This window comes from Corvus cornix, chromosome 1A (assembly GCF_000738735.6).
Source record: "Corvus cornix cornix isolate S_Up_H32 chromosome 1A, ASM73873v5, whole genome shotgun sequence".
NCBI classification, from domain to species: domain Eukaryota; kingdom Metazoa; phylum Chordata; class Aves; order Passeriformes; family Corvidae; genus Corvus; species Corvus cornix.
Window position 1 is genome coordinate 22460375 of NC_047057.1, and position 25577 is coordinate 22485951.

At 42.5% G+C, this 25577-nt stretch overlaps 1 protein-coding gene across 2 annotated transcripts in view; it reads left to right on the top strand.

Annotated features, from left to right (window-relative positions):
* TSPAN12 (tetraspanin 12) overlaps nucleotides 1-25577 on the top strand; it is a 56754-nt gene that overhangs the window by 10461 nt on the left and 20716 nt on the right. For both annotated transcript variants that reach the window (XM_039570534.1, XM_039570535.1), the window contains exons 3-4: nucleotides 3903-3985; nucleotides 4622-4757. In XM_039570534.1, the coding sequence (XP_039426468.1) occupies nucleotides 3903-3985; nucleotides 4622-4757 (219 nt within the window). The remainder of the gene's footprint in view (nucleotides 1-3902; nucleotides 3986-4621; nucleotides 4758-25577) is intronic.

Genomic DNA, 25577 nt, shown 5'->3' on the forward strand with positions numbered 1-25577 from the left:
TTGTCATAAACTTGTGTTCTTTCATCTGATTGCTTGGTACAGTTTTTAACTGTATTTTACATATAAATTAGTTACAAAACAATGGCTGAAGTAGGGACTGCCAGTTTTTTGGGGTGACCTTTTTACCATCCTTCAAATGAATCAACAATAGCTGTAATCAGGACCTTGTCCCTGCCCATGACTTCTTGAAAATCACTTGGCAGTGAATTGCAGTGATGTGCCTGCTGATACTTGCTGGTGGGTTTGGATGCACACCAAGGTTTTTGGGGAGGCTGTTATTGTTCCTGCCTACTGAGTGCCTGAGCTGAGTTGTAGTGTTAGTGTTGATGGACTTCCTGTGCTGCTGGCTGAAGATCTGCATGTGCTGTAGGTAGTGTGAAGTGGTGGGTGCCTGGAGCTTTTTTGATGTCATCTGGCACTTGAGGATGTTTAGTGCTTTTACAGGGCAGCACATCTGCATGTTGAGTCAGCAGGAGGCTGTGGAGGTCAGACATGTGTGTTGTGTTCTTATTGTGATTCCCTTGTGGCTGTGGAGCAGGTGAGCAAGTGGACTGATGGATGGGAGCTAGTGCTTGATAATCTTTTGTCACTAAAATAAACATCAGTCATTATGCAGGGCAGTCCGGTGTTGCAAAGGCATCTTTCATCTGTCAGCGTGTTCCTGCCCTGAGGCTCACTTCTGCTGATCAGAAGGGATGCAACTTTTTCCCCATCACTTCCTTCTGTTAGTGAAGAGCTGCCAAGCCATGCTGGCTTATGTGCTGTGAAATACACCTTTTGTAATCAACTTATTGCTGAATTGCTTTTTTATCAGTTTCTTTCACAGGCCTCCTTTTTTTCAAGAGGAGCCTGTTGTATTTGCCTTCACTTTCTGACCCATGCCTTTCTGCTGCCCCAGCTGGACACTGTTACTAACTTTCATGCCTGTGAATGGAGTGTGTCACAGCACTCTGGCTTTCAGGTCATTCAGAGTAATAATTCACTTTTGGACTTTCTTGAAAATACAGTGGCCAAAGGTGCCTCACTAGGAGTTTGATTGGCAGGAGGGTGTTGCACAGGTGATCTGTGTGTAACATCTGTGTAGCAGTGAGGTAAGGCATTGTACTTGCTCAGAGCAATGCTGACTGAGCTCTTGTGCATTGTAAGAGTAGCAGAAATCAGTAACACCTGAAGCAGTTAATGGTGGTGAGATCATGCCAGGCACAGGAGAGGTGGGTGGGTGAGCTGCAGCCTGGCTCTCACAGGCTCTATAGGTGGAATGTTTTTGCATGTAATTTACATCAGCAAGAAACAGTAGTAATTGTCTGTTAGCTATTTACACTAAGTGAGAGCACCCAGGGGAATCTAAATGGCTAAAATCTTTCTGAATGATGCAAGAGGCCTCTCATAGAGAGGTTGTTCTTACAAACTGAAATGGTGTTCATGTAGTTACATTATTTGTGAAGGTTATGTTTCCTAGGTTAAAGGGAGCAGTCCTTCTCTTCTTGTTCATAAGTGAAGAGGGAGTCACGTTCTCTGATGTGGTCATTGAGCATTTCTGTAGAAGTCACACAGCCATGTGTTGGCCTCAGCTTGGTAATGTATCTGCCTAGATTTTCCACAGATTTTATGTGGGTAAAAATACATATCTAGGTAGAGAAGACTCAATTTAGGCAGGCAGAACAGAAATAAAAGTTCTTGTCCTTCCTGATTTGCCTTTGCATGCAAGTCCTTTCTTCTAGCAAGCTGAATGATTCTCTTAGTGACAGGTCTCTGTTCAGTACTTTTGGTCTCCAGGGGGTCCTTTCTGTCCCCTCTGCCTTTAACCTGGTTGCTCTGTGATCTCCCTGTTGTCTGTGAATAACCTGCATGCTTCAATATGCTGCCAAATCTTACCTCTGCTGAAGGAGCAATCTTGCCTTCCTCGAAATCCACCTCCTCTCACTGCTGTGTACAATGTGTTGCCGCATGCTGAAGGCCGAAAGAAAATTCGTGCAGTCTGAGAGTTCCTAATGGACAGCAAGGAGTAGGCAGTCCACCAGTCTGGTGTTTGAGGAAGAATATTATTTAGAAAGCGATCATTTTTCTGGTACTGTTTTTGTAGCAGGACTATGTGGCTCTTACTAAAGTTACTGAGGAGTGTTTTGATGGACTTCTCACTTCTGAACACCACTGTGGTAACATGAAGCAACCCACTTTATCTGCAATATTTTACCATAAAGAGAGTGGTCATCTGAGCTAATGCTTTTCTGTGTGTATCAACAGGTCTTTCAGGGAAATGTGGAAGGTTAAAAACATTTTTATTGCCTTTTGACTACAAGAAAGTAGGCTGGCTGTTTGTAGTCTGCTTTACCTCTCTAGTGTTTTGACTGCATGTGTGGTATGTTTGCCTGATGCTTTCTTCCAAGTAGATAGGAATTTATTTAGGAGATTCCAGTCATCTTGTTGTCCTTGTTCCTGCAGCTTCCTGCAAATAAGACAATAGAAAATGTTCTTTACTGTTTTGCCAGCCAAAACAGATCCCACAGAGTGTAAAGAACATGAGTGAACATAGTTGAGCTGTAGCATGCACTAGCTTTCAGGGTATGCTTGCAGCATGCCAAGCACCCAGCCCTTGCTGGCAGCACCCAGACCCAGGGCAGTGCCTGTACTTTGTGCATCAGATCTGAAAACTAGGAAGAAGCTCTGGGATAGGAACTGGGAGTTCTGTGAAACTTTAAAGGCAGAAATAGTCTGCTGTGGGCATGCTGCAGGCAGGGGAGCCAGTAAGGACACAGAGTGACTTCTCCTGTTAGATTTGAACCACTTAACTTGTTCTTCAAAACAACTTCGGGGGAATATGAGGGCATATGAGAAGCTAGATGTTGAGGAAAACAGGAGATTAGCACTTCTTACTGATTTAAGAAACTGTAAGTATAATGCTGATGTGTCCTGCCATACCCCTATACAGCGCATGAAAACAGTAGTATTCAGGAGAGTCAGTATGCTTAGGTGTCCCTCCCTCAGCTAGATAGTGGTGCTTCTGAGGTCCTGTGTGTTCTGTGGTTCAGGTCTAGGTGCCCCCGTGAAACTGCGTGAGGAATGCCTTGTCCTCTGGCAGTACCTCTGCTACAGCAGCAGCAGAGCTGTGCTGTCACAGCATGGCAGGTTCTGAACATGTCGTTCAGGTTTGACTTCTCAACAGAATCAGAGGGCAGAGCTTCTCCTGGTAAGTTCCAGGTGTCCTGAAGTGTATGATGGCATCAGGTGACCAAAATCCATCTGCTGAGGTGGTGGCAATTCTAGGTGGGCTCAGTCTTGGAGATTTGCTTGCTGTGGGAGCAGTCCTGGTAAAAGGGTAGTGGCTTTATGCCTCTGAAATGCCTGACAGGTTAGGTACCCAAATGCTTTATATGGTTTATAATTGAAATGCGGTTAGTTTTATTTTCATTTTATGGTTCAGGAAACTGAGACATAGTGTTCATGGTGTCACTCTATCTGCATGAGCAAGACAATCAGATTCTTCTAAATTTAACCCAAAGCTAAATCTCTTCTGTGTGTCAATGTATCAGTACTGTTCTGTCAGATTTTTCTTCACTAGCTGTGTACCTGAGCATAGCTTCATGATTTCATGCAGACTGATGTGTATCACTTCTGAGCCCTGAAAGAGTCTCTGATTTTTGTTGTTTCTATGGTATGTTGTGCAGTGGTGGGATAGGAGCCAGCAGTAGCATCCTAGGTGGAAAAGAAGATTATTTTCACTGGCTGCCTAATACTTGGGCAACAAACCAATTCTAAGCACACAGAAGTACAGTTTTGGGGACACTGTTCAAATAAATGAATGCATGAAAAATATTAGTGATGATTGATCCTCTACTTAAATTATGAATGATCTTGCAATTTGCTTTAAACACATGATAAATAACTAAATGTTTTTTTTTTAGTTGATGTCCGTCAGCATATTAGGTGTTTCTGCTTGGCTGAGAGACTACTTGAATAATGTTCTCACTTTAACTGCAGAAACAAGGTAAAGCTTTAGTTAAACTTTTAATCTGTGTGAGTGACTGATTGTGGTAGATGTTGTTCATTCTGTATGGCAAGCTTCCTAATTAGGATTTGTAGAATTAAGAATCCTTCAGTTAAACTAATAATTTTTTTATTTAAAGGTGCATTTTTTTGCCACAATTTCAGGCATCAGTTGAAATTAGAAACGGGGAAAGGATAGGGTTTCAATCCTGTGCCTTTCTCTTCTGACAGGGTTCAATTTTTGGCCCTTTGACAACTTGTAATCATATTATATTACTATTTAGTTTTGAATACTTTATTCAGTCCAGAGATTTAGGAATTCTGTTAATTTTATTGCACCAGTGTTTATGAGCCCTAGTGATAAAACAGGGCCTCACTGTGCTACTTACTGTGCAAGTGCAGGACAGGAAGATTGCCTTTGCTCCAGAGAGGTTTTGGACAATGCATTACTTTTTGGTACTCAAATGCACCATTTGACCTTAAAACCACGTTGAAGAGATTTCTGTGAAATGTGTAAGGTGCTGGAAAGAACACATCTGCTAATCAACCATTTTCTTTTTAATGGCTGTATTTTTCTTCCTATGTATCATTTTTGCGTGATTGTGCTTTTTTTGATTATTGTTCTGATTGGTTTTAGGGTGGAGGAGGCTGTCATTTTGACTTACTTTCCTGTGGTCCACCCGGTTATGATTGCAGTCTGCTGTTTCCTCATCATAGTTGGAATGCTGGGGTACTGTGGAACGGTAAAAAGAAATCTGTTGCTCCTTGTCTGGGTATGTTTCATAACTTCTCTTTTGTTTCAGGAGTTAGAAAGGTTTTAATCCACAGGCACTTGATAAATACTGATTATTTTTTATTACCATGTTGAGTTATGGTATTGGTGAGGAATTGTAATTGCAAAGCACACAGTAGGAAATAATTTATTGCCTAGACTGCATTATGCTGTGACTGAAAGACAAGCAGTGTCTCAACTGCAAAAATCCACTTCATTTAGTAGAGGAGTTGGTGAAGGGAAAAATAACTCAAACTCTTAAGTACTAATAATTATAGGGACATGAGTCTCAGTACTCTGAAATAAACCCATATGCTACTGTTTTGACTCTTAGCTGTGCAATAGCTACCTAACCTAGGCTTTGCTTTATTCCACAATTGACTGTGTGTGTAAAGTAACAGCACTTGTAGCTGACAAAAGTTAATTCTGAGTGTGTTCAGAAGCTTTGTCTTCTCTTACATGGATGTGGAATTTTTCAGTTGCATTTGGTTGCAAGCAAGTTTTAAAATAAATTCCAAGTACTCATCTTTTTCCTTTGTTTGGAGAGTATATAACTGAGCTGGAAGCAGCTGAAGTGTAGTAGTCTTTCCTGCGCATGGCTCTGTGTACAGTTTAACTGTGACGTGGCTTTGACCGTCAAGGGAGCCAACTATTTTCTTCATCTGGAAGTCAGTGAATTTGAGGACAATAAAAGAAACAGTCAACCAAAAACAAACAAAAAAAATGCCATTCCAGCAAAAGCCCATCAAGTTCACACAAATTTTAAAGGTTTAGAGTTAAAATTTTTAGCCTGTTGGCAGTACTGAAATCCAAGAGTGCCACATACCTGTATGCTTCTTAAAAGTGTAGCTGTAGCTCTTTGCAGAATTGGACTCTGTTTTTTAACATGAGGATAAGCAGGATTCCAAGCAGTCTGTAAGTCCAAGAGAGCAGGAGCAATGGATGTGAAAGAGGTGTATCAGACTTGACTACTCTAATTACAGTAAGAGAAAGTGGGCAGATATGACCCTTCACCTCTTGAGGCTATCCAGGGTCCTATGCAAGTAGAGTTGGGCTCCTGCTGTTTTTTCACTGCAGTGTGTGTTTTTCACTGAGTTGGGTTCTCACAAAGTGCATTCAGTTGAATTTTTCTTGTGGATCTGTTCAGGCTTGAGTATGTGACACCTAAACCTCATGGATTTTGCACGAAATGACCATAAAACACCATGAGAAATTGACAGATTTATTCAACCTTAGCTTTTCTCTAACAGAAATATTCTAACTGCAGAATAAACAGTTACAAAACTGTATTGGGGTTTTGTATTAAAATGTCTTTTTTTTTTTTTTTTTTTTTTTTAATTTTGAGAGGGTTGGAGAGAGCTTTATTTGGTATCTCCAGCTGAACATCTGCAGCAGAAGTTTTCCTCGGTTGCAAGAGGGCAGTGCTGTTTCTCCTTTCAGATATTTTGTTAAGCCTGTATGCAATGTGAAGATTATTCTTTCAAAACTGTATTGTTGGGGAAAACTCTCATTTAAATCTGAATGTGTTAGAGTAACAGAATAGTCATGCATTTTTTATTTCTGGATCTTACCTTGCAATGTTAAAGTCAATGGGAACAAGTTCTAAGACAATTACTTAATTATGGGCACATGCTTCAGAGTAATGGATTAATGTAATTTAATACCATGTAATTATTTCTTTAGTAATATTTCTTACATACCTTAAAAGGGCGTTGTACATATTTCTGTTTCATCTAAATAGTGAAAGTAATAAAATATGATAAACTTACTAAGCCTTAGGGGGTTTTCGTAAGGTTATAAGATTACTTTCATAATCTGTTCTTTATTTTATAGTTGTGATAGTTTTTAATACTAATTAAACTAATTAACAGGTAAAAACAACTATACGATGTAGATCAATGCCATGTAGTATCTGGGGAAAGAAAACGTCATTTTCAGTATAAGCTTTGAAAAAGCCCACCTAACTATTTCAAGAGAAAATGAAGTTAAAACTAGTTTTGGCCTTCAGTTTATTTACACTGCAAGTGGAAAGAAAAAATCATTTATAGCCTTTAGTGCCATCTGGAAATAAATCAACTGAAGTGTGTTTAGGCAGTCAAGTTATACTAAATCAAAACAAGACATTTCTATCATTTTATGTTGCAATATTTCATTTTCAGCAGCTTGAGATTTGCTCTTGCTAAAAAAACTGATAAGCAAAACTAAATGATATCTTCCTAAGTATGTCATTGTCTTTGATTGATTGTTAAATGAATGCAGTTATGTTATACCATAGAGAAGTATGCAGACATAAGTCAATGCTTCATTCATCAGACTAATCCGAAAACTGATGGATCAACAAAATGAGCTTTTGTTCAACCAGATGAACTAAAAGAAAAGAACCTTCATGTTAAACATTAACAACCTCTTCAATCATGCTTTTAATCTTCTTTTTGAAGTACATGAAAGCCATAATGATGGCATGCACAGATATTTGGATACAAGTCTTGACATCCTGGCAGCGTGCTCATTGCTAGTGCTGATGTTAATTGAAATGGATTTTTATAAAATGTAATAAAGTGTAAGGACAATAAAATAGAGATAGTGTTAGGTTTTAATACATTTGAATACATAATCATTTTCATTTGTTTTTGAAATTTTGTCTTGCAATTAAATGCTTGAAACCTTTCTGTCTTCACATGGGGGCATAAGTATAAATCAAACTCATGTTTGCTCAGCTTAATAGAAGGAAAATGTAAAACCACAGTCGTCTGAGGTGCATACTCTGGAGTTTTTGTAGAACCAGCCTTTTAAAGCTATGATCATTTAATTTCAATCACTTCAGAAATATGTCCTGAAGGGTAGTTGGTCTGAAGAGTCCGTGTGTACCTTGAGTTTCTATATTTTTTTTGTGTGATTGACCAACCTCCTCATGTAGAAGTAGCTGTGATGCCAGCCTAAAGTGGAAGATCTGGGCTTTTCCAAGTCACTGACTTGGATGCATGAAAGTCCAAGGATGGGAAAGTAGAGTCCAGGTTTTATGGTGGTTGGTACAGTTCTTTCAAAAAGATTCGTTCTGGGTTTGGAAAAAAAATACTTTGCCTCTCTTCTTCTGAGGCCCTGTACATTTTGGATTGTTTTCGAAGTCTGCTGTGCACATTGCCTAACAAAAAATAACCCAATATATTCTTTAAGAATAGTAACCTTAAGTATGTTTTTGGGTTTTTTTTTGTTTTTTTTAAGTTCGTGTTTTATGAAAATAAGAAGAGTAAGCTCTGTTGCTTGACAAGAAGAGCTTAATGAAAATCCCACTGGAAAATACTTCCTGGCTGGCGTTTTCATTGCAAGTTCTTGTGTTTATAATCATGACTTTTCTGTAACTGCAGCATTCAAACAGCACAGGATTCAAATTTGTCTGCATATGTTTTCACAAAGGGAAAACTGTTAGAAATACTTGATGGTCAGTAGAACAAATCCTGTTACTGATTTTTATCATAAAGTTGACAGAGTAATAAATATTTCTCAGAGCTAAACATTGTTAGACCCTGTTGGTGTGTGGTCAAACAGCTTATTAATTCAGTTATGGTGGAACCTGGTTATAAATTGGACCCTGGCAGACTAAGCCATGTATTGCGTTGAAACACAACCAGACAAACCATCATTAAACTAGTGGTTTCTGTGAAGTCTATCTAAAGAATGATGAGATACTGTTGACCGTATCAACACTTGAGGCAAATTCTTCTGTCTGCATTCACCCACTTCAGTCCGTGTGGATGCAGAGGTGATAAGGGTGATTAAATTTGGACATCTGCTATGTTGCAAGATACCAATAACTGCTAATGTCTTCTTCCTAGAAAGCATTCTTACTCTGTGTGAAATGTTAGCTGCTCTACAATACCACAGCCATCAACTATTCTGTAGTACTTATGACTACAGTTGGCAGGAATTAATATGAGCCTTCAGTGATAATAAATTTTGTTGTCTGTTTTCTTTTCGTTTTTGTGGCAGCAGTTGTATAGTTTGTTTGCTCTGTAGTAATAAAGAATATTTGTTCCTATCCATGTGGACTCTTAGCACAGTTACAGCTGCTCCAATACCTTGTACTAACATTTGGCACTGGAATTGTTATTTACCAACCAAAAGTATTCTTCATTATTTAGATACCAAGCATTGAAGGGAAGAAGTAACTAACAGGCATACTTGGTGTAAACCCGTGCAGTTTGGTATTAAGCTGGACAGACTGAGTTTGTATTTAGTGGCTTTTATCAACAGCCCATTTACAAATGTGGTATGAGTGGGAGGAGGACAGTGAGTCACAAGACAGGTTAGCCTGCCTGTTGGGGAAGATGAAACAGGAAAGCCTTATAAATATGATTGCCTGACAAAAGACTTTGGGAATATGAAAACTACAGGCGACATCGAAATGAAAGCCACCTTTGAATTACCAAGTCTTAGTTACTGAACAACTGGAAAACAATGGTATGGCCGACTGAAGGTAATCCCCTGTTGATTGAACAATACCCTCTGCTTGCAGGCAGGTCCAAGGGTCAGAGCAGACCCTACTAGCTCAGCAGAAGGGGTCCAAAGAGTAGTTTTTAGAAGTTAAGATGTAACACTCTATGGTAATATAAGAACTCTTATAGGCTGTATGTAAATGCTATAGGATTTGTATCTTGTATTAGATTGGTTAGTGACAATTAGAATATTCAGTACAGAAGATGATTTATTGTATTGTAACCAGGACTTCACCATTCCATTCCATTCTATTCTCATCACTTCTTCTTCACTCTCATTCCTCTTGCTCTCTCTCTCTCTTACCCGCTTACTCTCTTGCTCTCTTGGGCCTGCTCAGAGCTGCCAGCTGCAGCTCTAAGCAGTGCCCCTATACCCACGCCCTTTGCAATAAACCGCATGTCCCAAGATCTGCTTATAGAGATCTCCGTCCGTCCCGACCGTCCGTCCGAACCACCACAAAGCTCTTACAGTCTGGCGCCCATCGTGATTGCCGAACCCACACCCAGCACCTGCAGTCTGGCGCACAACGTGATTGAAGGCCCGGTTCAGCTTTTTCCATCTGTGGAAGACTTCTCCATGGACGGTAACTAAGAGACCAGTTATAGCCACCTAGAACGTGTCGTGAGCACGGCATACCGTTGCTGCGCATCGTAAAAGCTGGAGCTCTATAATTCTGCTGAGGCAGCCTTCGAGCACCCGGATTACCTGGAGCTCTTGGAGGGAATTGCCTGGCAGTCCTCGAGCACAGGCGGCCACTGCTGCGCAGCGGCTCCCTGGAGCTCTCTGAGGAAGTTTGCGTGGCACCCCTCGAGCACGGACACGCTGCTAAGCAGTGCTGACTGGAGCTCTACGGAGGGACCCTGCCGCACGCCCCGAGCACTGGAGCTCTCAGTGTGGACCCACCCGTGAGGTCCTGAGCACGGAAAGCCGTTGCCAAGCGACGCCTAAAACCGGAGCTCTGAGAAAGGACCCAAAAGCAGCGTCCTGAGCGCCGAGTGGAGTGCCTGGCCAGCCCCCCACGACGGACCTCTGACTAAGGACACTGCTCCTGCGACATCATCTAAGTGAGTATCATACTGGTCTAAAAATGGGACAAACCCACTGTGCCCATGACAGAGATCTCTATAAGCAACTTAAGCATTTACTAAGCTCTGGTTCAAGACAATTACCTAAACAGGAGCTAAAAAACCTCTTAGAATGGACTCCGATTAATTTCCCAAATGCTGACCGTTCAGCAGTCTACACCAGAGACTTTTGGGACTCAGTGGGAATCAAATTATTTAATGCCATATCACGCTGGGACAAGAGTACTGCAGAACTCATCCCGACTTGTGCAGCGTTAATGGAACTATTCGCCACGCCCCCCCCACCGCCGCGCAGCTCCGCCCCGCCCCCTCGCCCGCCGCGCCTCAATCGGCCATGCCGGAGTCACTGAGCCAGTCCCCGCGGCCCCGCCGCCTCCTCGCCCGCCGCCTCGCCCGCCGCCGCCTCAATCGGCCGTGCCGGAGTCACGGAGCCAGTCCCCGCGGCCCCACCGCCTCCTCACCTGCCGCCACCGAGATCGGCTGCGCCACCCCGAGCTCTGCCGTGCCACTCCCGAGCTCTGCCGTGCCATCGCTGCCCCTGCCGGGTCCCATCCCCGCGCCGCAGCCGCCCCTGCCGGGGTCCCCCGACACCGTACAGCCGTATCCCTCCGCCGCCCAGCCGTATCCCTCCGCGCAGCGCAGCCTCGCCTCAGAAGCCGCGAGCAGGGGGGGAACGGAGGGCAATGATGCAGCTCCAGTGGCAGGGGAGACGGAGAGCCCCTCTGCCGGAGCTGATGCTTTAAATCTAACACAAGTAGACTCTGAAAAGCAGCCAGATTTGTTTGCAATGAGCCCCAGAGCCCCGCCAGCGAGCGCGGGGATCTTGCAACCCAGAAAGAGAAAATGAGTTCTGAGAGTTTGTCAGCGCTACCTTCTGAATCAAAAAATCCTCCAAAGTGCTCAGATTATTCTCAGTTAACAGATTGCCATGAAATAAGACCCCAAATCTATAAAGATGAAAGTCTTAGTCTGTTAACTAAGCCTGTGATAGCTAGCCAACAGCCTGACAGTCCTAAAACGTGGGCTCCCATCCCCACCTCTCGAAATTAAAGAACTAAAATGTGCTGTAAGATACAGTGGCATTTGCTCACCGTATCTTAAACAACTGCTAAAAAGTACCCTAAAAGGAACACATCAAACTTTAAAACGCATTTTAAATCAACAGAAAAGGGGAAAAGCCCAGGCTACACCTTCAGAGAAGGTTGAATAAAGCCTTGTATGTTTTTAATTTCTTGAACTCTGCAGAAGAGCCTGAACCCCCATTTCAGACATTTCTTAAACAACAAAAAGCAAAACTGAAAGAGCACCCCCAGTTTTAATTAAGAATTTAGCATCAGGAAAAATAGAAAGACCATATGATCTTATAATGTGGGGAAAGGGATTTGCATGTCTCTCCACAGGTGAAGGAACCAAGTGGATTCCAGCAAAGAACGTGAAGCTGTACCACACATCAAAGCCCGTCGGTTCCACTTCAGCCAGTGACCCGCAGTGGAAGCCAGAAGCCAGCACTGAGTGAAGTGCGCAGAACCACTGAGAGAAGATTGTCTGCCAGAAACAGCTCAAGAAAAGAATGGAGTTTTAGCATTATTTGTGTAGATGCATGTTGCTTTTAACCTTTGTTTTGTTTTTGTAGTGAAGCTTTACCTGTAAATCAACCAAAGACAAATGTCTGGGTTACTTTAGCCAAATCTGCAGGCTCCGATACCATCTGTCTATCTGACACAAGCCCTGACAAACCTTTTTTCAACCTGTTTAGTTGGAATGCCTTTTCCAGAAGGTTTTAGTAATGTTACTTTTGATAAGTATTAGCCATGTGATAATCATCACATTTCTCCGACTTCCAGCCATAGACACCAAACTTACATTGATTATCTTTTATTAGCACATGGACATGGCTGTGAAGATTTTGAAGGATTATGCTGTATGAACTTATCCGATCATTCTGTTTCCATTCACAAACAGTTACAAAACCTAAGGGACCTAGCTAACCAAATTACAACAGATAACCCGTCTTGGCTAGACAGTTTGTTTGATGGTTGGAGCTTTGCACCTTGGCTAAGGGAACTCTGTAAAATAGGCTTGATTATTCTAGTAGTAATAATTATAGTTTTAGTAGCAGTACCTTGTATACTTCAGTGTGTGCAAAAAATGACGAGTAGGACTATGTCTAATATCTTAATTGTCATCGAAAGGGGAGATGTTGGGGAAGATGAAACAGGAAAGCCTTAAATATGATTGCCTGACAAAAGATTTTGGGAATATGAAAACTACAGGCAACATCGAAATGAAAGCCACTTTTGAAATACCAAGTCTTAGTTACTGAACAACTGGAAAACAATGGTATGGCCACTGAAGGTAATCCCCTCTTGATTGAACAATACCCTCTGCTTGCAGGCAGGTCCAAGGGTCAGAGCAGACCCTACTAGCTCCAAAGAGTAGTTTTTAGAAGTTAAGATGTAACACTCTATGGTTATAAGAACTCTTATAGGCTGTATGTAAATGCTATAGGATGTATCTTGTATTAGATTGGTTAGTGACAATTAGAATATTCAGTACAGAAGATGATTTATTGTATTGTAACCAGGACTTCAGACACTCTTACTACATCTCTCTCACTACTACTTCTTCATTCTATTCTCTCTCATTCTCTCTCTCTCTCTACTTACCCGCTTACTCTCTTGCTCTCCTGGGCCTGCTCCGAGCTGAGTCTGGCAGCTCTAAGCAGTGCCCCTGTACCCACGCCCTTTGCAATAAACCGCATGTTCCAAGATCTGACTTCAGAGATCTCTCGTCTACGCCTGGTCCAGACTGAACCCCAGAGCCCCCGCATGGGCCCATCAAGTTTAACATTTTATCTGACTGTGGTATGATGACTGAAGATATTTGGCACATTTTGTTGATGTGTAGCTGCCCTGGGAATGAAGCATCATAATGCCTACCTACAATACTGCCATTTGGGACCCAAGTTTTGTTACAGATGCATTTGATCTGACATAGGCTCTTGGAACAGGGTTAATAAATAGCATCACTCTTAAATACAGCATAAACACAGTAGTCATAGTCATTTTGATTCAACAACAGCCAGGAGAGTATGTATTACCTGCATGTTTTGTCTCAGGAGTGATAACCTTCTTTAGGTTTGCAGGTAAACATTCTCCAGGCACTGTTTGCTAGCAGGACCAGTACAACAGGCTGACTACATAGTCAGCTCTCTGTCATCCAGGACAAAGGAGGTGGAGATGCTTCAGATAATGAAAAAAGACTAGTGATTGTAAGGGATGCATGGAATGCTGTGCAGAGATACTGCACAGATGTGACAACTCCCGTGAATCCATAAAGACTCACCAATCCAGTGCTAGCTTTTGTGACTTAGACTTTTCAGTCATTGAAGGGTGTCCGCAACCAGCTCCCCGGTGGTCTGGCCAGCTCTTTGGAGGCCAGGAAAAGAGAGAAATGCCTATTTGCATGAACATGGAGATAGGTAGGTTCATAGCTGCACTGGAGTTTATAAACTACCTGGGACTGACAGAGTTAGTCAGCGCAGTGGTACCAAGGTCTACCTGGTGTTATCTGTGACTAAATACTGTCAGAGCCAAGCTCCAGTGTTTATGCCTCAATATAGATGCAGCATTCCAAATGAAGAGATAGCTTGTGTGTCCACTCCCATCTCTCTGGGTACCCTGCTTTCCTGTCATATAGCTGTTGAATGCTACATGCAACTTGTGTCAGTGTGGTGCTCACCTACTATGTAGTACTCACGTAGTGCTAAAACCAGAGCTTAAGAGTGTCCACAGGAGAGAACCAGTGCAATCTCTGATCGCTAGAGCCCTAATGTAACTGTAACCTGAGACTGCACCTTTGCTTGTAGTACTTGCTACACATGGTGTCCATGGGATTATTATGCGTGTTGTAAAGCAGAGTCCTGCTGCTAAGATTAGGTCTGCATTTGGAGGTCTGCTTGTCAACAACATGGTCTGCAGTTAGCACACATGGAATAAGCCTCAATCCTTTGTTTCAAAAATGTTAATAATGTGCAGTAAAGAGCATTAATGAGCACTTGTATAATGAAGCAAGGCAACGAAATGTGGGAGGAGAAGAAAAGCCTAAATTTGACCAGTCTACATATGGAACTTGAGAGAAATGCCCTGGTAACAACTCTCAGCTCTATCAGTAGGTCACCTCCAGGTATTACAGCTCCCATGACTTGACAGTTAGTGCAGAGAGCTCTGTGGAAAAAATGGGCAGGAAGGATGTCTGTATTTTATGGCAGTTCTAAAAGTCAATGTATAGTAATTCTTAAGGCTGGCATGATTTTAATTGCCAAGCATGCATCAAGTGGCAAGTGCTCTATCTGAGAACAAGCATGAGTGGCATGAGTGGATATCTCCGTTGCAGTTATCACCTACATTTCATTCAGCAACTGCACTCCAGCTTTGTGCCTCACCTTCAGGAAGCAAACTGCTGGGAACTGAGAGTTCAGTATGTTTGAGACTGAAGTGCTGTTTATTGATAATACCCTTTTCCCTCCCTCCCCCAGTTTATAGCACTTACCAGCTCTCAGCTGCTGGGAGGAAGTAATGTGTAACAGTGTAGCAGTGCAGAACACCATCAGTATTCATGCTTTCTCCAGAGAGTCTGAGTTCAGGATGGTATGTACTCATGGCGTTATGATTTAGCAGCTGCGTCCATGCTTCCCCAGCTGAATGACTGCAATAGGGACTGCTCTATCACATAATCCTGTGGACTGCAGCAAGTGGAGAGGTAGAGCTCGTTTGCCTGGAGCCTGTGTCTGTATATCTAAGCACTTGGGAAAGAGGAGTAATTTAAGTTGGTAAAACAAAGGATACACTGCTTCTTTGGAGAGGCTAACCCATTGAATAAGAGGAAGTGAATGAAATAATTAACTTGAAGAACATGAATTAAAAGATGAGGTATGATGGGTAGAAGGAGTTTCCTTAATGTCCTGAATAGTGTCCTGTGTCATGCATTTACAAAAGCCAGGGGGATATAAAGAAAACACAAGAAGCAGTCCATCAGTTGACTGTGTCAGCTCGGGAGGAACACCACACTGTGGTGTTCCCTGGATTTAGGTGGCAGTGACTCAGGACTAGCACATACTTTCAGATTGACGCAACATGACCCTTGACATTTCAACTTCAAATCCCAGTCTGGCAAACCTGTCTGGCTTTCTGTGAGTGGATGAACTGAACAACATGGTTCAGAGTGTAACAGTATCTAGGACAACCCCTTAGCACTAATTCTAAGTGCTAAGGACATGTTGGAGGCAAGGGATGCCGTATCCCATTCAAATGAAGTCGCCTGCTTTTGTTTGAAGTCGCTAATGTGTCTCCATTAATTTCAGGAGCACAGCTGGAAATGCTGGGGTGGCTTGTATTGTGGTGATATTTGGGAGCTGAGGTAAAGTGTGCTATTGCTGTGAAGAGTGATTTGATGGTGAAATGAAATGCTGAAAGGAAGTTATGGAGCTGTTCTGTTATAATTTATGAAGACTGTGTTGTGTGTATTAGGCTGGTTGCCTGGAAGCTCCCTGTGTCACTATGACTGGTTAAATAGGCAGAGTCGTGTATACTACAACAATAGCCAGTAAGATGATACTCAGTAAATGTCTGAGTGGCTACCAGACCCTAGGTGAGCAGACAAGACTGAGGACCCTTGCTACACTCCCAGCAAGCATGGCATTTTCGTTAGCAGGGTCAGCAATGGAGATGACAAAGGAACTCTCTAAAGGTGATGGCTAGTGCACTGCTTGTCCAGGGTCTGTATGGTCTGATGTCTCTGAAGAATGCAGGTGGCTTAGTCCAGGTTTGCTCCTGAAGGATATAGAGTTTGCTCCAGCATCAGCAAAAGTCAGCCCACAGTGAACTCTGTGTAATCAAATTCTGCAGCAGGAACCAAGAAGGTGCTGAGGAAGAGATGGCAAGAGAGAGGGGAGAGAGAGAGTCCACCCCAGCTACCTTCACTTTGGTAACTCTGCTATAGCAGGGCATGGGCAGGTGGATAGAGAAGGTTCTGTCTCTAGGATACGGGGTAGCACAGAGTGGGATAACTCTTCCAGGCATGGGGAAATGGCAGTGCCTGACTTTGCTGCTAAGGTCGTGGCTTCCACTGCTTACACCTCAAATCAAGATAGCAGGTCTTTAGAAAGGAGAGATGTCAGCAGCCCTGTTGTTTCAAGAGCCTTTTATCTTTCGTGTGTGGTTTAAGTTTAAACAATAGTATGAACACCAACCCTAGAGTCACTGCTGGTTGTAGCACTCAAAGACACTGAACCAAACCTCTCAGATGTGATGGGGAAGAGCCGGGCTCTGCAGGGCATTGTGGCTTGAGGACCATCTGCGTTCTTGTTCAGGTAACGGCGTCACTCTAGTGTGCATGTGGCACACATCCTATGCCAGCTGATGCACAGTTTCTCTCAGCATGAGCTCATGGTACCTTTTTGCTGGGACATTCATTTCTTCTTCAAAGTGAGAGCTCCTCACAGTTTGTAATTGAGAGTGGACTCAAGACACACAACTCTGTTTCACTATCTAAGCATCCTACATGAGTATGCAGACACATGCAGAAGGCAGTTCATCATGCCTAGCAGCCTTCTTCCTTCCTCCCAGAGCACCCACTTCACCATGAGGAGCTGAAGCTGCTGCACTTGAAGTCAGAGATGCAAGCTCCTTGGTTCTCAGTGTTTCCGTGGAGTAGAGGGCCCACCTTGAAATCATGCCCACACCATTGCATATCAGCCTCCTAGCTTCAGGAGACTTGCAGGGTTGGGAAACAGTGCCCGGACAAGGCACACGGCATGGTGCAGGACCATGGCTTCTCAGCGAAGGGGGAGAGGTACATGTCACAAGCCAACCAAGCTGTCAACCCAAGCCCAGGGAGGTCAGTGGTATTCAAGAACTAGATGAGAGCTCTGATCATCAGCTGGGGAAAGAATTTTACATACAGCATCATCTGAATCATTCTGAATATCTGCAAAAAGAGCTGATTCTGCGATTAAAGGCTCCCTCTTCTGCTTCTAACTGCTACTGCACATTCTCTTTAACAAACACTCAAGCGTGAAAGAATCCTGTTTCTTTGTGTTGCACTTTATTTTGTAATTCCCCATTTCAAAACACACATTCATATCTGTTGTAAGAGAAGAAGAAGGACTTAACAGGTGATATTAAATATCCTTGCTAGGTTTGGGATGAGGGGAGAAGATTTCTGGGGAGATATGGGGCTCCTGGAGTGTAACTTTTGAAGCAGAATATTCTCACAATACCTTTCAGTCTCCTTTGGTTTTTTCTTGGATTTAAACCACTGCTGAAAGCAAATCTTCAAAGCATAAGCATATCTGAGCAAGAAGAGGTTGTGCTGTCTAGGTCTTGTAATCCCTAGATTTCTGGAATTTTATGACATGCAGAAATTTGTCAGTGATAGCTGATTTTTGTCTTTATTTCCAGAGCATCTGAGCCCATGTGAAGCTTTCTATTGTGGAAATGTTGCTTCACCTGCAACTTCTACCTGTAACTTAATGCATATTTACCATGGCCACTGTAGTTACAAATAACTTTGTGCTGCTGAGGGTGGTGGCTGAGGCTGCTTCACAAAAGTGAACTCCAGAAAAAAATGTACTTCTTTAGTAAGGAGTCAATCTTTGAGCAAAAGCAGAGCCTTATATGTACTGGTTTTTACCAGCCTTTCATCTTCCTCAGTGAGGAATTGTAATACTCTTGCAAGATGCTGCAAGTCCTCTTCTCTCTGATACCATAGGCAGAACTTAGGCTGGGATGCATTTCTTGAGCTGCAACCCATGATGTCAGGTGAGTCAGGAACAACTGAGAGTGTTGGACCTGTCCCATTAGTGGGATTGCATCATTAGATGAAATGAGAGCATCTGTCTTTCATTTTACTTCAGACTTCTCTTGACCATGACCTGATGCATGAAGAGTGGGGAATGCCTGGACTCAGTTACCTGAAAAAAAAAAAATCTACATACTTCTTTATGTCATTTAGGAACTTTCCACAGATCAGCAACATCTGTAATTTTGGTTGTTGGAAAATTCTATGAGTGGCATAATTTTACATAGATAACCTGTAGAATAAAAGACTGTTACTCTTTCTTCAATGACCACTGGAAGATATAATGTGTGTAATTAATAAAGGTACCATAATTAGAGGGCTGTACAGTTAAGGCAGAAGTCAGTACTGATATACTACTAGTTTCTGCCTCACTTCTGCCAGAGTATGACTCCAAGGAGTCTTAACAGCCTCAAGTATTTGAGATTGCTTCTTTCTTTCTGAAAATAAGGATACTTTCACTTTTGTTCCAACTCAACACAATGGAAAGAAGATAGTAGCATGAACTTGCTCCTGCAAACTCACCAGCCTCTTATATCTGCCAATTACCCCAAGAAACCAGACTATTCTAGAAAAAGAGAACAAGTAGGGATGGTGATATCATCAAGCTTTTTAATTCAGGGATGGTAGTGCTTTGTATCATCAAAAGTATATCTAAAACCTCATTTAACACCAGTCTCTGCGTATGTGTCAGAGCATTGTCTTGCTTTCACTGGAAATAACAGAGTGACAATGAACTTCAAAACAACCTTTAAACTATGGCAAAAGAGTTAGTTTGGAAAAGACTTCCCATACAGGTAAAATCTAACATCACTCTAAAATCACTGCAAAAAAGGCAAAAAAAAATACTTGCAAGGGAAGTAAAAGCAAAAATTAAAAATGTTGCACATTGTATCAGTCACAGACATTCTCCTTTTCACAGATCAGGGACTTTGGTATTTTCAAATATCTGAAAAACTAACAGAAATTCATATGATTCTGGTTATGAAGGAATTTCTTTTCACAGTGATGTATGCCTCTTAGAAGGTACAATATAATGTTATTAAACTCTCAGGGATAACAGATGTGGAGAGCTTACTGCAATCACAGAGTTTGAATGCAACCTGTACGATGTCCTGTGGTTAAGAAAGAGTTTAAACACTGTTACGTCACTCTTTGAAGTAAAGAGAAGACACATTGATAAAAGGTGCAATACTTTTCATGTAGAGGTACTTGGGAAGTGGAGCAAGACCAATAAAACATCCTTTCAGATGGCAACAGAGCAGTGGATTTGTGGATGATTGTTCTGTTTTCTACAGCAGACATGATGGCTATTTATAGTGGGACATAGTGTACATTTCAGTGTAATTGCTTTTAGGCTTTCTATCCTTCAAAACTTTTACTCACCCATTTTAACTCACTTTGGTGATTTTATTTCAGTTTATTTCCAAATTTTGATGACATATTTTAACCATGATGTGTATTGGTTGAGTAATAGTTCTGCAATCACCTGTGTTTGTTTCGTCTCTTCCAACATCTGTGTCTTTGGTTTTATGCACTGAAGGTGTTTGCTGAAACCAGTTCCGTTTACACTAATTTTGTGTATTTAATGTAGTAGATTTGAAAATGTGCTAACTGATCACCCACAAAAAACAGGCTTCCTGTAGCAGGATGATGGGAAACGATACTCAACCTTGTAAGGGAAACTCATGCTGCAGAGTGAGATGTGATGAGGGCTGCTAGACCCGGGGGAGAACCGTTACAAATGCAGGGGCTGAAAGGCTTCAAGTGTTATTCATGGGAGATGCAGAAGCAAGGATAAAAGCAGCAAGGAGAAGTGAAACACAGGGATCAGAACAGCAGTACCCAGCAAGTGCTGGCAAAGGCTGGAGAATGTGTTTGTGCTATTTGCAGGGACACACAACTGCAAGTGCATTCTCTGTCACCATGCTGGGCTTCTACCAACCTCTCAGCGCCAGACATGCCAGCTGACACAGGACTGTGGTAAGAGATTTGCAGTGTGTGACCAGGGTGTGAGCCAGGAGACCAACAGGAAGCCCAGGGGCCATCACAATGTTTGACATGAAGGAACTCCCTGACTGGCCAGGTATGGCTTGCATGAGGTACGGCTTGCATGAGGTACCTGCCAGGGCTTTGTGAGCCAGAGCTCCTGCTACTGCCCTGCAAAGGGAGGGATGGAGGCACAACAGAACGGGTGGTGCATCTTGCTGATACACTTGAGTATATCTACACAGAACAGTGCATTATCAATTTTTCCTCCAAATGGAGAGAAAACATGCAGCCCTACATTCTAAGGAGCAAAGAGGAAATGATGCCTGTTGACTTTCTCTGTTACTTCCACCATCTCAGCTGTTCTTGATTTGCACATGCATGCACTGTATTTCTGGGCCATTTATGGTGTTCATTAAACCAGGAACGACCAACAAATTTCCTTTTCTTTTAAAGACAATTACATCAATTGGACCTTAACAACATCTGTCTCTGACTCTTAATTCACATCAGCCTCTAACGCTGAAGCTGGTTCCCGCTGAGACGTGCATTGCTCTTGTAGGGTCAGCCCAGTTTCTTTCCTAGTACCATCAGAAATTCACTTTTGTAAAGCAGATCCCTCAGAGCAACTGCAGTTTTAATAGCTGTAAGAACATACAGGGAGTACTGTAAGCACCAAGAATAATTACTTCTTACCTTCTCTGTGCCACTGTTGAGTATACATAATTCTTCAACATTCCTGGTTACATACTTCTGCAGGCTGAAATGTCTTGAGTATTTAGCTGTTTCTAACAAAGAAGTTGTTTCTTTGCTGCTCTTTTAATTCTGCTGTGCTGACTGTAAGATGAAGGCAGGAAGACCACCAGGTCTTCCTACAGAGGGAAGGAAGGGTTGAATAAATGGGCTTCCCTTTAACTTAGTGGCATAAAAACAACCCTGGTTTGTTGTTTTCCATTTCTTTCCTAGTCCTATTTGTTCTCAGATTCCTACTGGACCACCAATTTCACTTGCAGTAGCTCCAAGATCTCTCTCATGAATTCTCATAGAAAACTCAGAGCTTATAATGTGCCCATGACACTTTGTGTTTATTCTATGTTGAATTTATCTGACACAGTATCTCTTAATTTCATGAGGTCCTTCTGCATCCTTCACTGCGGAACTTTAACTTCTGTCTCTGTATAACTTGCATCAACAACAAAAAAAGTACCCATCTATTCCCCTTTCCTTTCCAAAATCACCAATGACTATGATGAGTAGCACTGGCTCGAACATATGCCTGTGAGACCCCACTGAATGTTCTGTTCACTTGTAAAACCCAATAATTTATTCTTTATTACCTTTCTTTCAGTTAGACATTTTCTTTTCATTGTATCCCATGGCAGCCTAATTTCCTTAAGAGTGAGGAATGCCTTCTGGGAACAAGGTAGGCAGTAACCAGTGAGGTCACTCATCATGTACTCCTTCAGGGAGTGCCAGCAGATTAGCATTATGACTCTTCTTTACTTTTCCCCAGTGTACTGTGTTTAGTCATGTTCCCATCCTTCTGGTTTTCAGGTGGGTCTCTACCTCTTTATCCAACATGGCAGCAGACCTAATGTTCATCAGCTCTCTAGATAGCACTTAGCATTGTACCAGCCAGTTTTCTTTGCTGTGGTCCTGAGCCAGAGGCTCTGGTTTTTCATCCACTTCAAGTTGCCCTAGAGCTCACAGATGGATTCCATCCCATCCTGGCTTGTTACATATTGTTTTGAGGATCTGTCCTACAACATCTTCTACCTTCACTTCAGACTGAGACAGAGCCTTCAACATATCTCTTTTTCCATCCTCTGGGAACCTCTCCAAACTCCACCATAGTGAAAACACATGCAAAATACTTAGGCTTCCTGCTATGGCCTTACCCTTTTTTTAAGCCTTCCTGCTATACCTTCACCATCTACTGGCTCTCGATGCCCTCTTGAGGTTTCTTGATCCCATTGCACTTGGACAAGAATTCGTGGTTATTCGCACAATGCTCCCATAACAGTTCTGGAGAACATTACATTACTCTAGTCTTTTCTTACATTTACTCTCCAAACAGCAGCATTGACCTTAAGTGCTTCTGAACTTTCTTTTTCCCCTCTGTGAATGATAAGTTTGGGATGAGTTGTTAAGGGCCATTAGTGGAATATAAAGCCTGACTTCAGCAAATCATGTGCCTAAACCCCATTATTTTAACTCTGACCTGTATTAAGTACTTAAATTCTCTGCAGTTTTTACCTCTAGCTAACAAGGCTGTGTGCAATGGTTATTTCTTTCCTCTGTAATTTTTAATGATAATGGTTCTTGTTTGGTGTGCTGTTGACAATGCTGGCCACTGCACAGAGCTTAATGTAGTAATGCAGTAGTGAAACATCCACGTGTGCCTTGGAGCAGACAGGTGGGAATTTATCTCCCTTGGTTCCCGCAGCTTTGGCAGTTGTTGCTAGCTTGAGATCTGGAAGCAGCAGTTCTTCAGCAGGACACTAAGGGGCAGCCCCAGACCAAAAGACTATTCCTCCTTTCTTACGTACGCACAGACTAAGAGAACGCTATATTTGCTTCATTTTTCTATATTGATTTAACATCAGTAGTGCCCAGAAATACTGAATCAAGTTCATCTGTAATGTTTTTTTTAATTTTGTTGCATCTTTTAATATTTATTTTGGCACTGGTGATGAAGAAGGTGTGAGTTTATTTGCCAGTCATCTGCAAAGGAGCCCACCTGGAGGTGGGTCATCTGCAAATGATCTCACAGGAAGGGTAGAGAAGATGGAAACGATGTGGTGAGCTCTGCATCTGGAGCTGTGGTGGGCACCCCACACACCATGGTATAGCCAAGCACAGGTACCAATGCCAGGGGCCCTCACTGCTCAGAGATGCTCCTTGGCAGCAGAGTCACACAAGGCCCTGGAGTCCCATTCCCAAAGTAACAGCTGCTGTATGAGTAGTTGGAAACCAGGAAAGAGGAACTGAGGCAGGAATAACTCAACAACCCACCTAGGGTCATGGAAAATCTGTGTACAATTTTCTAACCACTACAACTTGGTAGGTGACTTGCTCACCATCCTGGGACACACGACCACCCCCTGCAAAGAGAGGTCCAGTAATTATGAAACATAAGCTGAACCTAGCTGCAAAAACCTTGTGGAAGGAACTGGTCATCAGAGAGAATTAGGATGACGGCTGCTGCATGTTGATATGAGTTGGAATTAGAAAAAACGTGAGCCAGTCAGAACCAGCGTATGCCCAAGGGGTGGGTTTTCCCTACTGATCAGTGGATCTGATGCAAGGGGAATGAGTGTCCTGGCTTTGTTCAGATGGTGATGTATTGCCAAGTACCAGCAGTAATGTGAGCTGCCACTGCCAGCTGGGGCTGGGTGCATGGTCTCTTGTTACCAGGCTGCTCTATAACGGGACCCTCTGCCACTACCTGGGCCACAGCTGGCTCAGACTCTCCATCTACTCTGGGATATATTACACAGTATTGGCCTCCTTCCTGGGCATAGATAGACAACATTCAAGTCATACATTTCTGGGCTGATACACAGATGGATAGATGCGTCTACTTCAGAGCTATAAGAGGAAGAAAGAACTGTAGTCAGAAATACTCCTAAACTCCAGTTTAGAGTTAATGAAAGTTTTCTACACTATTTTACAGATAACAGTACATTCATATACAACTTGATGTTGCCTTCACAGGCTAGTAGTGAATGGTTACTCACAGAGGTAGGGAATGGTGAGCAATTTTCTATGAGGAGGAGAAGAAAGCAATAGGTGGTAACTGAAGTCAGTACCTCAATTACAGACAATGCTCCAATTTGTGTCCTAAGTGTATATCACAAGAGAAATGACCACTATCTGAACAAGCAGGGTTCAATGATCTGGACACTTCAGTGAAAAAGTCATTTATGTATTTGGAAAAGAGGTGTGTGACTTGTTCAAAACAGGACTCAACAGAGAATATAAGTACACACTTCAGTTGAGCAGCCCTTGAAGTGTAACCCACTAAAAAAGATACCTAGAGAGTAAACCACGAAAAATTGCTGCTAAAAGCACCTAGCAAGACATTTATTTAACTGTTCTTTGCTATTCTGCTGCCCCTGGGATCACAGCAGTTAAAACAGTTTTGAAGGTGTGATCTGGAGCCTGTAGGGGAGGAAGACATTCCTGATGTAAATAAATATATCAATCAGCCACCCAGATATGGAAACAAACCACCTATGAAAATGCTAACAATCCTAAAATGAGAAAATGCTCATTACAATTTAACAAGAACTTCTGATTCAAATGTAAGTCTCATAAATTCCTTGATCTATTTAATACACTCTCCAGTATAATCCAGGCTCTAATCCAATATAGGATTTTTATAGTGTAGTATAAATGTCCTTATGAGCCTTGCAGTGTTGCTTCCCATCTCACCTTTTCCCACTTTGGGGTTACAACACTGATTCAAAATATGTGCATACCAAGAGCTGTAAGAGTTTGGGAAAAATAAATAATGACAGGATGTGGGTGGGAGGCTGACTTGCTTTCCCAGCACAATAATTACTTTTGAGAAAAATGTTCCCCACATGCATTCTGGCAAATGTTGAAAGCCAGATGCCCAAAGTACAAGATTCTCACACTTAAGCTGAGTAGTATTTTACTGTGGCTTAGAATGGCACTTTATAAAATGCTCTGGCTTAAAGGCAGCTTGTGTCATGTTGTCTCAAGAAGAGATCAAGGAAAAATCCTGGTGAATAAGTCAAAGCTCCTTCCTAGCTGTGGAAGAAGACTGCTGACCTACGTCAAAGACTGACTGCTTTCAAACAAGTCTGAGTTCAAGACCTCTGCTCATTTGTTTGAGGAGCCGAGACCAGTGATAAGGTTTTCTGCCTATGGTCTGACTGCCCCATGTCCAAGTAGGAGGGGAGGAGCAGTGCCATAGAGCCTCCCAGCTGGCTGCATGTTTACACTACCCTAACTAAAATAAAAGGAAACAGTGGTGCTTGTTGGGTCCTTTCTCAGATTTACAGGGCAAGGAACAACCTCCACTTCTCTCAACAACCTCCAGTGAAATCACAGAATCACAGACCAGTTTGGTTTGGAAGGGGTCTTAAAGATCACCTAGTTCCAACTCATCTGCTATGGCCAGGAACACCTTTCACTGGACCATGTTGCCCAGAGCTCCATCCAACCTGGCCTTGAACACTGCCAGGGATGGGGCATTCACACCTTCTCTGGGCAACCTGTGCCAGTGCCTCATCACCCTCTCAGAAAAGAATTCCTTCCTTATATTGACTGTAAACCAACCCTCTGTCAGTTTGCAGCCATTACTGTCCTGTCACTACATTCTCTTGTACAAGTCCATCTCTAGCCTTCTTATCAGCTGTGGAAGG